Source organism: Aulostomus chinensis, chromosome 1 (assembly GCF_037954235.1).
Source record: "Aulostomus chinensis isolate RoL2024-O1b breed Wild chromosome 1, RoL_Achi_v1.0, whole genome shotgun sequence".
Classification (NCBI taxonomy): Eukaryota; Metazoa; Chordata; class Actinopteri; order Syngnathiformes; family Aulostomidae; genus Aulostomus; species Aulostomus chinensis.
The window spans coordinates 4850001-4862378 of NC_141320.1; the positions used below are offsets into that span (position 1 = coordinate 4850001).

Here is a 12378-nt window from a genome sequence, read left to right on the forward strand (position 1 = left end):
GAAAATGGCTCAGTGCAGAGTGAAGAGCTGTGGCTCTGGCATCCTCAACTGATGTGAGACAAATTCAAGCGTCTGAGTTCAAGCGGCGCTCTTTGAGTCAGGAATACTGTCACTGTCCTCCATGCTGCTGCTGCTGCAGCTGACAAAGATGGTTTCAGAGCTGAAGAGGCTTCACTCTGGTGCTGCTGGACAAGACTGAAGACTTTGATCTGATGTGTGGAAGAGACTCAGTTGAAGGAGTGATGATGACCTGGAATGAAAGGAAGCTGAATTGAAACTGGAGGGCAGACCTCCAGAGGGTGTGTGTGTGTGTGTGTGTGTGTGTGTGTGTGTGTGTGTGTGTGTGTGTGTGTGTGTGTGTGTGTGTGTGTGTGTGTGTGTGTGGAGCAGACATCCTCCCACTCATGATCAGACCAGTTCCATTCTCTCTGAATGGTGATCATTCCTGTCTTGATTCATCGCTCAGAGGGAAAAATGTCAGTGTCAGGTTTTCCTGGTCTGGTGCCTCCTGCTGGAGACGAAAAAGACAACAAAGCAGAGATCAGAGCCATGAGACAAAAACACACCTGAGACCGATGGACGCATGAAAATAATGAAGGGGAATAAAACAGAGGCAGAGAGGAAATGATGGCAAAAGACAAAGAGAATTAAAATGGAGCAGTGAAATACAGGAAGATGAGGATCAAAGCTCTGGTGAAGAGAGAACAATGTTGAAGAATGAATGAAGGAAGAAAGACAGAACTAGAAACTGATTCAAAATGGAGTCAAACCATCAACCAGGAAGACATCAGTTTAATTGAAAGCATATATATATATACACCATGACATTTGAATGTTCTATCAAAGTTCTTGAAGGTTTCCTATCAACCTGTTTAAATATGCAAATGAGGCTTCAACTCCAAACGTCCACATATCAAAGCTGATCCTGAACCAGAGATGAGAAGAGATTTCATCATTGATGAGTTGGTGTTGACGCCATGTTTGCTCATGTTTCCATTTCTTCTTCAGGCTGGTGAAGTGTGAGCTCTCAGAGAGAAGTTGTTCAGTTCTGTCTTCAGTTCTCAGCTCTCAGTCCTTCAGTCTGAGACAACTGGACCTGAGCCGGAACCTGCTGCAGGATTCAGGAGTGGAGCTGCTGTGTGCTGGACTGGAGGATCCACACTGTCACCTGGAAACTCTCAGGTCAGAGTCCAGCTCTCATCTTAGCAGGCCTCCACTCCACCCACAATTTCTTTACTTTGACTCAAACGTTCATGATGAACTGGTTAGATTTTGGGGTTCAAAGGTCATGTGACAACAAAACATGTTCTTAATGAAGAGATTTGAGCCGATGTTCAAGCCACATGAAGGTCAGTTTTATTCTGGAGGGTCGATCGTTGCCTGATCAGTGAGCAACCGGCCGTCTGACATTTGGAGGAATTTCAAACGCTCAGAAGTGTCGGTCAGCGTCGTCGTGATCTCCTACAGTGGAAGCAGAGCTACCAGCCCTTTCTCCAACCTCAGGTCACCTGACACTTATACAGTGATGAGCCACATCACAGAGGCAGGTTGGTTGCTATGGCAACAGCAGGAATGCCTGTCAACGACTGCTGTGAATCTGTTCTTTATAAATAGTCACCGTCCAAACCTCCCTCAGTGGTCACCATGTAGCAGTGGGACGTCACTCAAGAAGTGATGGTCAACTTCAGCACGAGTGCCTGAGTCCAATGTGTTGTTTTCCTGACCTCCAGCCTGGATTTCCAGTTGTTTCCAGGGATCAGCAGCGTTTGCTGCCGCCTCCATAAAAAGGCTCCAGCCACCCAGAGGTGTCTGCCTGCTTCGTGCAGCGACTCCAAGCGCTTCTGGTTGAACACCGTCTCTCTTTGATGTGGGTGGGGACTCGTCACCATGGTAACACGGTGGAGGAGGAGCTTGTTCCTGTGGTTCATCCTTAACTATGAATGTGTGATAGATTCTCTAGTAATGGAGAAAGAAGCGTTTTATCAGAGGGTAGTGAGAAGGTGAACTCCTGTCGTGAGAGACGGGACTCAACAACCTGCACGCTGTCATGACAGTGAAACAGCAGAAACCTCACTGATCAAAGCAGGTCACCAGAGAGAAGTCAGAACAAAGACTGGAGGAGGAAGTGTTCCATTTGTTGGTGAAGACCAGAGGAACTTGACAAAGCAGCTGCTGGTGTGGGAACCAGTGAGAGCAGATGGACAGAATCCAGCTGTTTGTCAACAGTTCCTCTGGAATATCCTGCTGGTAGTAGATTACTGAGGCCTGGTAGCTTTGTTCCTGAGGAAACTGTCACTGTGACGGTGCAGTTGGACCACAGCCTTTAGCCTGGCACTGCTAAAGCAACTATAAACACCTCACTAACTTGGAGTGAAGACCATCAACATCTGAGAGGTTCAGGTTCCAGGATTTGGTAGAACAGTGAATTAACTCTGGTCTCTTAACTGCAGCCTTTTAGGTTGTGGGATCAGAGAGGAAGGTTTTACTTCTCTGGCCTCGGCTCTGAGCTCCAACCCCTCCCACCTGAGAGAGCTGAACCTGAGCCTCAATCATCCAGGAGGCCCAGGAGTGGAGCTGCTGTCTTCTGGACTGAAGAATCCTCACTGGAGGCTGGAGACTCTCAGGTAGGAACATAGAAGCAGAGCTTCAGAACAACAATAAAGGTTCTCCCCAGAACTTCCTCAGAACCGTTTTAGTCATATTTGCTTTGTTCTCTGGTGTTTGATCAGACTTCAGACCAACTGGAGGAGGCCCTCGGGGAGATGTTGGGCCCCAAAGTGACATCAAAGTTTATCAGACATGATGGACAGTTTCACAAAATACTGATTATTTATAGTTTGTTTCATTCATAACTGTTACAGTGAAATACTATAAACCAGCACATCTAAAGTTCACTGCAGTTTGTAAAGACAATGTCCCTGAAACGTGGGTGCAGAGGGACTTCCTGCAAGGTGGTGCCTGAGGCCTCCATCAGAACCTCCTGTGTCTTTAAACTGTCCCACTATGCTGAGCGTTTGATTCCTGCTGAGGCTCATAACCACCACTTCTTTGTGATTTCTTTTCTCCAGTCTTGAGCCACGAGCCTGGTGGACATGAAGGTGCTTCACATGTGGAGTGTGTCTCCTGAAGGACGAGCTACTTGAATGCGTCCTTGCTGGTCTCTCCCTGCCCAGGAAAGGAGTGTTGAGTTTCCCTGTACAGCTTCTGAGCCCAACCAGCGGAGGTTGAGTTCCCCAGACAGCTTCAAGATTCAGGCTTTCTCAACTTTTCCAGATGAAGGTTGTTCCTGATTGTCTCCTGTTTGTATTCCTGCTGACCCCTGACCCTGGTAACCCTCCTGATGAAGGTTGTTCCTGATTGTCTCTTGTTTGTATTCCTGCTGACCCCTGACCCTGGTAACCCTCCTGATGAAGGTTGTTCCTGATTGTCTCATGTTTGTATTCCTGCTGACCCCTGACCCTGGTAACCCTCCAGATGAAGGTTGTTCCTGATTGTCTCTTGTTTGTATTCCTGCTGACCCCTGACCCTGGTAACCCTCCTGATGAAGGTTGTTCCTGATTGTCTCTTGTTTGTATTCCTGTTGACCCCTGACCCTGGTAACCCTCCTGATGAAGGTTGTTCCTGATTGTCTCTTGTTTGTATTCCTGCTGACCCCTGACCCTGATAACCCTCCTGATGAAGGTTGTTCCAGATTGTCTCTTGTTTGTATTCCTGTTGACCCCTGACCCCGGTAACCCTCCTGATGAAGGTTGTTCCTGATTGTCTCATGTTTGTATTCCTGCTGACCCCTGACCCTGGTAACCCTCCAGATGAAGGTTGTTCCTGATTGTCTCTTGTTTGTATTCCTGCTGACCCCTGACCCTGGTAACCCTCCTGATGAAGGTTGTTCCTGATTGTCTCTTGTTTGTATTCCTGCTGACCCCTGACCCTGGTAACCCTCCAGATGAAGGTTGTTCCTGATTGTCTCTTGTTTGTATTCCTGCTGACCCCTGACCCTGGTAACCCTCCTGATGAAGGTTGTTCCTGATTGTCTCATGTTTGTATTCCTGCTGACCCCTGACCCCGGTAACCCTCCTGATGAAGGTTGTTCCTGATTGTCTCATGTTTGTATTCCTGTTGACCCCTGACCCCGGTAACCCTCCTGATGAAGGTTGTTCCTGATTGTCTCATGTTTGTATTCCTGTTGACCCCTGACCCTGGTAACCCTCCTGATGAAGGTTGTTCCTGATTGTCTCTTGTTTGTATTCCTGCTGACCCCTGATCCTGGTAAATATCATCTCATCATTGTAGAATTTCATTTGTTCAATTTGTTTGTGTAAATGCTGAAATGAGTCACTATGTAAAGTGGAGCAAATTTGTCTATAAAAAATTTCAGAACTGAAATTTTCAACTTCTTTATGGAATTTTGTGAACTTAAGTGTTGAATCATATAAAATAAAAGACTAAAAAGTGATTCATTTCTGAATTTTTATTGAGGAACACAAGTTCTGTCAGGTCCCTTCACGTCAAGAAACAATGGGATGATAATGTGCTTGATTGTTTATTCTAGCACAAACTGGTGGTACGGCTCTGTTCAGAGGAGTCCCCTGAGAATTTTTCATGAGCACCATGAAACTAGGGACCAGCAGCAGGAGGGAAGGAAGATAGAAGATAGAAGATAGCAGCAGCAGCAGCAGATAGCAGCTGTAGATATGATTCAGATTCAGATGACTTTATTTATCCCCGAGGGGCAATTAAAATACGGCCCATCAGGCCTCATTTCCTGATCAGTTATTACTGTTTGAAACAAAGCTTGATATCAATTATTGATTTTTATTGTCATCATTTTGAACACCTGAAAAGAGAAACACAATAAAAACATTTGAAGCTGATTGATCAGTTTGATTGATGGACGGGAAAGCCAATAGCGCTTGACTACCACGGCCTGACACCAATCTTGTTCAGGACCAACATGAAGAAGGATCTTTGGAACATTTTCACATCTTTAAGACCGCCTTGACTCCTTTTTATAGCAGGAGTCACTGAACAGCACAAAGCTGCTATTGCAGCCATCAGGCCTCATTTCTGATCAGTTATTATTGTTGAAACAAAGCTGAATATCAATTATTGATTTTTATTGTCATCATTTTGAACACCTGATAAGAGAAACACAATAAAAACATTTGAAAAGGAAGGATCAGAGTGTTGTTGTACTGCAATACTACAGTACAGCATCAGAGACACTCAGTTATTGATTGCCTGAATGATTGATTTCCCCAGAAGAGGAACAGCTTTGTGGGAGCAGTAAAACTACACACATCAGAACGACAAAGTTACATTGGAAAAGAAACTACATGACATTACCAGCACAATATCTGAAGAACAGTTAGGATCAATTTAACTGGCCAGATAGTTAGGATTTCTTTAATGATATCCTTGATGAACCCAGACATCAGAGTGGTTTGTTCCCCTCAATCATAAATCTGTAAATATAGCGTGAAGTGATGGAACTAAAAGGCCACCTCTGAGTGCAGGAGTGAGCCTCTGTGACGGATGTGACGTCAGCAGACCGCCATTAGTTTGAGTCATTGTTTATATTCTTAATGCTGATTGGTCGATCTATAATGGTGACAAATGGACTTTGTAGGTAGAATAAACATCCAGAAATTAAATGAATTTGTAGATTGTCTTATTAATCAAAAGATAAAGTATTAAAAATATTTGTTTTTTTTCCTCGGAGTGAGCGACAACTACCGGATTTTCTCACAGAAGAACGGGGCCGACTTCCACGGAAGCAGATGTTTGTAATTCCTGGGGCACTAAAATCCATTTCATATTATTCTTTATTGAACAGCGAATATTATGGAAATAAAATGTATATTTCTCGCCAGAAATGTCCTTAAAATGCTTTTTTAAAATCAAACCTATCTTGAAATGACGCTCGTCCGTAATGGCGTCCTTAGCAACCACCATAGCAACAGTAGAAACGTGACACTGTAACGACTCTCTTCCGAGAGGTGAAAGATTCATCGTAATAACGAACAAACCAAAGATTAAACACAAGAACTGAGCGAAGATTATGAAAACAAAATGCATATTTCTCTCTAGAAATGTCATCAGAATGCTTTATTAAATCAAAACTATCTTGGAAGAAGGTACTTTCCTCCGAAAATGACAGGAGCGGCGGCCATGTTTTTGTTTTGAGAGGCCCGCATGAAAGAGTCACATGACCTACCAGCGCTCCAATAGAAAAGAAGAGGGGAAAAAAACGTACACATTTCACATTTTTTAGGCCTTTATCGTAGAACTGATAGGTTTTGACCTGTGGACAAACGGAGCCTTTTCACGTTTTGACATGAGACTGGGTTGTCAAAAGCAAAGAGCAGACAGCAGGACATCAAAAGAAAAGATCCAGACACTAAAACTACAAGTAGAAACAAGAAGAAATACTAAAAGCTTTGGAAAGATACTACAAGGTTGGATATACATTATTATATACACTACTATTCTCACTGACTCCTAAAGAGGGACAGGAAACATTAGAATGTGGATCAGATCAGCTGATTTCAGTGTTGAGTCCATCCCTCCATCCACTTTCTGTTCTTATCCTTTAAGGGTCATGGGGGGGGGGCGATCCCAGGTGACGTTGTTCAAGAGGCAGGGTTCACCCTGGACAGGTCACCAGTCCATCAGGAGAAATGAGGTGGTCGGTATCATGCAACCTAAACTAAAACATTAGTCAGATCAAATTCAGATTAAAGCAAGAGTCTCCAGATCAAAGTCAGAATTCCTGATGATGTCATCAGGGCTTTGACAGGAGCTAGAATTCTGTCTTTGGTCTCAGGAGGACATGAAAGAAACACAATTGAGGAAAGTAGAAGAGAGCATGGCTGCATGATGGTGCAGTGGTGAGCACTGTGGCCTCACAGCAAGAAGGTTCTGGGTTTGAGTCCAGGCTCGGGTGGGGAATCTTTCTGTGTAGAGCCTGCATGTTCTCCCCATGAATGTGTGGGTTCTCTCTGGTACTCCGGCTCCTTCCCACTGTCCAAAGACATGTAATTGGGGACGAGGCTGATTGATACTCTAAATTGACCGTAGGTATGAATGTGAGTATGAATGGTTGTTCGTCTCTGTATGTTGACCCTGTGATGGACTGGTGACCTGTCCAGGGTGAACCCCGCCTCTGGCCCGTAGATGCTGGGATAGGCTCCACCCCCCCTCCACCATCAATGTAGGTGTTTTATTAATTGCATGCCACATGAAATTATTGTTGGTCAGTTTTCTAGCGACTGTCTCACAGTGGCAAGACAAGAACACTTCTACTTTTGATGTTGACAGTTTGTTCAACACTGAACTTCATCCAGTACCACGTTGTCAAACACTGGAACCTCCACAGCACCTGAACAGGGCCTTGAACCCTGGACCCTCAGATTAAAAGTCTGATGCTCTACCGTCTGAGCTCCTCAGGCTCTTTCTACAGCATTGAGACAGGAACAGAAACACCTGTGAAGGTCAAACTGATGCTTTCTTGACTTGTTCAGTCCTCCATGTTGAAGTCCACCATGCTTTTGATTGGCTCTGATTCTCTGTGGCAAAATCCAACAAGAGGCTCCAAAAATTTCCTGAATGTCACAAGAATGCACAGGACAAGATGTTAGTTTCCTTCATGTCTGCAGTTCCTCCACTGGAAAGTAAAGTCAATGCTGCTCCTCTGCTGAAACCTGGGATCGGACCAGGGACCTTTAGATCTTCAGTCTAAGGCTCTCCCAACTGAGCTGGTTCAGTTCTGAGTGAGGGCCCTGCTTCTCTCATTTATAATCTCTTCCACTCTCACTGGACCTTAGAGAGGATTGGAGCTTCTGAAGTCCTGACACATTGAACAGTTCTCCAGGACCATTTTTGATGAAGGTCTGGATCACACCAGCCTTTTTTGTTTGTCTTCTTGCACCACCGTGCCGCCCCTACTAGTCGTCTACATATCAGTGTTCTCAGTATTGCACGAACATTCACATCAGTATTGTGCTAATATTTTATTTCCTGGCTCTTCAATCCTCCTATTATGAAGTTGATTGCTTCAGCGACCAGGAGACGTTATCATTGGCAGCTAGTTTACTATTATTGCTGCTGCTGTTGTTGGTTGTGTGTCTGTCTTCCATCCCCCTGTCCCTCTGTCTTTCTCTCTGCTTGTCTTTCACCCTCATCTTGTTCCCATCTTTTTGTCATTCTCTCCCTCCTTTCTCTCTGTCTTTTGTCTTTCCTTCTCTATATTTGTCTTCTGCTGTCTGTCCTGTCCTGCTCTCTTTCAACAACCAACCAGTCAAAGCAGACGTCCGGTTAAAAAAATATGATAAAAGAACTCTTGGTTTGATTTGGCTTGAGACATGAAGAAGATAGGATTGTTTTCCTTTCATTTTAGAAGCTTTTCCAGATTCATGAAAAGATCATCAATCAGTGCAGTATTTCAGACAGACTTCTGGTCCGTGAGGACGAGGAATCCAGCACAGATCCACAGAACTCCAACTGCCATCTTTGATGGTTCCTTTACAGTCTGGAGGGTGGAGAGATCCTCCTGAGTCAAGCTTGGAATATTTGTCTGTGGATGTGTTGGCCCTGTGATGGACTGGTGACCTGTCCAGGGTGAACACGGCCTGTCGCCCAAAAGCTGCTGGGATAGGCTCCACCCCCTCATGACCCTGAACAGGATAAGCAGAAGACAATGGACAGAAGTCCTGACACATTGAACAGTTCTCCAGGACCATTTTTGATGAAGGTCTGGATCACACCAGCCTTTTTTGTTTGTCTTCTTCCAGTGTCCTCAACATTGTGTGAGCCAATAATTCCACATCTGTACCAGACACACCTCTGGTTGGTGGGTTGATGGATCTTTCTGTTCTAACAGTGTCTTTTATCTTGCTTTTATCTTTTCTATCTTTTCTTTGTATCTGCATTCTGTGGTGCACGGTGGCTCTGGAAGAGCGCTCTAACTATTGTCACTGTACCCCCCCCCCTTACAACGAAAATAAAAGATTCTGATTCCGATTCTGACACACACACACACACACACACACACACACACACACACACACACACACACGCGTGTATCAACATGATGTTCCGAATGTTTCACTGTCTGTGGTTGTCCAGCTCTCCTTGTCTCTTCACTGTCATTGTCAGAACTCGGAGCAGTCTTCCTCTCCAGGTGATGTCTCTGAGTGATGATGATTGCTGTCTGTTCAACCAGCTTCATTTGTTGATATCTGAGAAGGACTGAAGACAGCAAAGTGTGCTGATTGGCCAACAACCCCTCACAGGTCAAAGGTCACTGCTCTGAGGCGGACCAGTTTACTGTAACAGTGGTGGCACCATCCACTGCTGGCGCTCTCTTCAGTGCTTCTTGTTTCTGCCCTTTGTGTGTGAACTCCTAGAGCAGCTGGTCCGGCTCCTCCCCCTTTTGTTTTCTATTCCTCAAATTTATTTTTTGATTTTCTATTTTTGTAATTCATCATCGATCTCGGCTCACGGTCGCTACACTCTTGACCTCCTGTGAGCCTTGAAGAGAGAGAAGCCACCTTTGTGTCGGAGAAGAGCAGCTTAGTCCAGGCAGCCAGCAGCCTGAGACCAGAGGGTAGCCAATCAACGCGCTTCCCTTCTTCATCGAGCGAATCTCAGCGGGAGCCACGGTCGACGAGGTGGAGGCTTTGGAGGCCGTCGTCCCACCAGTTCGTTGGAGAGGCGTCGTACATCGATGGGAGAATCCAGCTGAGAACGTAAGCCGGTTACGTTGGTTTTCACCGATTCAGGCCTGGACTCCTGTCTCGCTGCCAAACTCCGCCTGACTCCGTAGAGCTGGTCAGCCTCCACTCAGTCCTCTTCATTTGGTTGGAGGTCACCATCGTTCATCCTACACACCTTTCCACCTGCCTCTTAGCCGTCTACTTGAAGCTCAGATAAATCCAGGCTAATTCATACCTGCTACTCAATATGGGCCTTAATTACTCTGCTGGAATTATCACTCTGTCTTAAGGGTTTTCTTAATTGTATTAAATCCTCTTTAATTTCCAAGAAGTCTTCCAACTCATTCATTCATGCAAGCCACTGATCCACAAGACCTCATTGATGAGCTTCAACCTGAGACTGATTGTTTCTCATTGGACGAGACACCCATTCAATGAGACTCATTGTCAGTCCATTGAAATCTCCTGGTGTTCCTGGTGAGTTGATTTAACAACATGAGCTGACAGAATCTACGTTCAGGTAGGAACCACCACATCCAGGGGTCTGGACCTTTGAGCAGGCAGAGCCATCAAAGTAGCAGACTAAGCTAGCAGACATTAGCATTGAGAAGAAACTGATACCTGAGCCTACTTTTGGGTCTGGACCTTTGAGCAGGCAGAGCCATCAAAGTAGCAGACTAAGCTAGCAGACGTTAGAATTGAGAAGAAACTGATACCTGAGCCTACTTTTGGGTCTGGTCAGGTAATGACACAATAATATGACATCATTATCAGACTGACGCCTGCTCAACACTGACCAAACACCACCCTATTGCATTGTGGGAAATTTCTGCTTGGCTCGCGTCCATCAAAACACACAAAGAAATTTCTCCAGAATCAGGATTGACAGTGGATACAATTGAGTCCACACTGGTTTTTCATTCTGAGTCAGGTGCAGGTGTGGAACTTCAGACACAGCCTGTGTTCGTGTTGTTTATTCAGTGATTTTTCTTTCAATTCCAATCAAAGCCCCACAGCTGCAGAAAGTGAGAGGACAAGCAGGGATGTTCAAGATGAACGCCCAACGTGGGGCTTGAACCCACGACCCTGAGATTAAGAGTCTCATGCTCTACCGACTGAGCTAGTCAGGCTGCATCTGAGTAGCTTCAATAGCCTGAAGTGTTCAGAGTGAGAGACGCTACAAGCTCTTCATCAGACTCACAGTCACATGAGCCATCACATGATTGATGAATGACCACAAACACCTTCATCTTTGACAAAGAAGTAAAATAAAAGGTGAACCACAGATGAGACACCAGTGGTAAAAACACTAAAGTGCTGTCAAGGAGAAACAGGATACGAGCAAACACACACACAAGTTACAGAGGGAGAACTCTCCCAGAGGGAACCACTCAAAGGAGAACCGAGAGATCATCAGGCTGGATGACCTCATCAACATGAGACAGGTGGATAGGAAACAAGCTCAGAGATGTCAGGAACATGAGATCCAAGTGGTGAGAGAGCTTCAACTGGTGAGGTTCCAGAACCAGGAGTGAGGTGGAGCCTGCATCACCTACTGGGAGCTTTTAGTCTAAGGTTCAACTTGGACTTGAAGGATTTCTGGACAGACAACGTGCAGGGAGGGAATTTGGAGATGAAGAACAAGTTCCTCTCAGCTTTAATGGAGTTTTCAGGAGTCAAACAGACCCTCCTCTGATTGGTTGTCAGATGTGTTCTCATTGCACCACAGCCTCCAGGTTGAGGGTTCTGGTCTGAGTCAGACACATTGACTCTGATGCTGCTGAGCCTGAAGGGAGGATGAAGAAAGGAGTGTCTGAGAGAGCTTCACCAGACAAACTGTCCAGTTGAACAACAAACACTAGTCAGTAGGAATGTTGCTGCTGGGACCCTGATTCAAACCAGGGTTGCTGCAGCCACAACACAGAGGACTGACCACTAGAGGATCAGGGGCTCCTGGAGGCTGAGGTTGGAGCTGCTCTGTCTTTGTCTCACTGAGAGACAAAAGACAATTGGAGTCCACAAAGAAATCATTGAGAAATCAAGGAGAGATCAAAGAAAGAATTCTAAGATTAAAAACAGAACTCTGAGATCAAAGGTTGAAGTTCCCCAAGGTTCAGTTTTAGCTCAGACCCTCTTTAATATCGCTGTACTGCCACTTGTCGTCAGGAGACTCAGTATAAACCTCCACAGTCCTGCTGATGTCACTCAGCTGGACATCTCTGTGTCTCCTGGTGACTCAGGACCAGTTGATGTCCATTAACCTGTCATGGAGGCAGAGAACAAAACTGAGGTCTTAATTAAAGCTGGAGGCAGTGTTGTTTGGGTCTGAGCCTCCTTCTGTCCACTGCAGCCCAGTAGCAGGAGTCGTCCTGAATCCAAGGATGTATTTTATGAGAGCGGTGGGACTTGTAGTTTAGGAGGTAGAAGCCTCAGTGTGACACCAAGTGAGAATCAGAGCTGAGCCTCTAAGAGCCCCTCCCCCGCTGCTCTCTGTCAGAGTGGAGAGGAGAGAGGATTTTTGGAGTTTGTTGTTTGAAAAAGGCTCATCAATCCCCAGATTGTGGTCAAAGTAGAATGTAAACATTTTAGTAGGCATTTTTGTCAGGAATGTAGTGAAGTTATTTGTGAAGTGGAGAGAGTTACAGTGTAGACGAGAGAAGCGTCA

General features: G+C 45.4%; 1 protein-coding gene and 1 non-coding gene across 3 annotated transcripts in view; one reads left to right on the plus strand and one right to left on the minus strand.

Moving 5' to 3' along the window:
- The window catches only part of LOC147270098 (protein NLRC3-like), a 16217-nt gene extending 11783 nt beyond the window's left edge, over nucleotides 1-4434 (plus strand). For both annotated transcript variants that reach the window (XM_086205311.1, XM_086206031.1), the window contains exons 9-11: nucleotides 1009-1182; nucleotides 2451-2624; nucleotides 3069-4434. In XM_086205311.1, the coding sequence (XP_086061437.1) occupies nucleotides 1009-1182; nucleotides 2451-2624; nucleotides 3069-3096 (376 nt within the window). In that variant the 3' untranslated portion in view covers nucleotides 3097-4434. The remainder of the gene's footprint in view (nucleotides 1-1008; nucleotides 1183-2450; nucleotides 2625-3068) is intronic.
- A 6336-nt stretch (nucleotides 4435-10770) lies between these two features.
- trnak-cuu (transfer RNA lysine (anticodon CUU)) lies at nucleotides 10771-10843 on the minus strand. Its single transcript has one exon. It is a non-coding gene; the product is annotated as a tRNA-Lys (tRNA).
- Between the last annotated feature and the right edge of the window lie 1535 nt (nucleotides 10844-12378).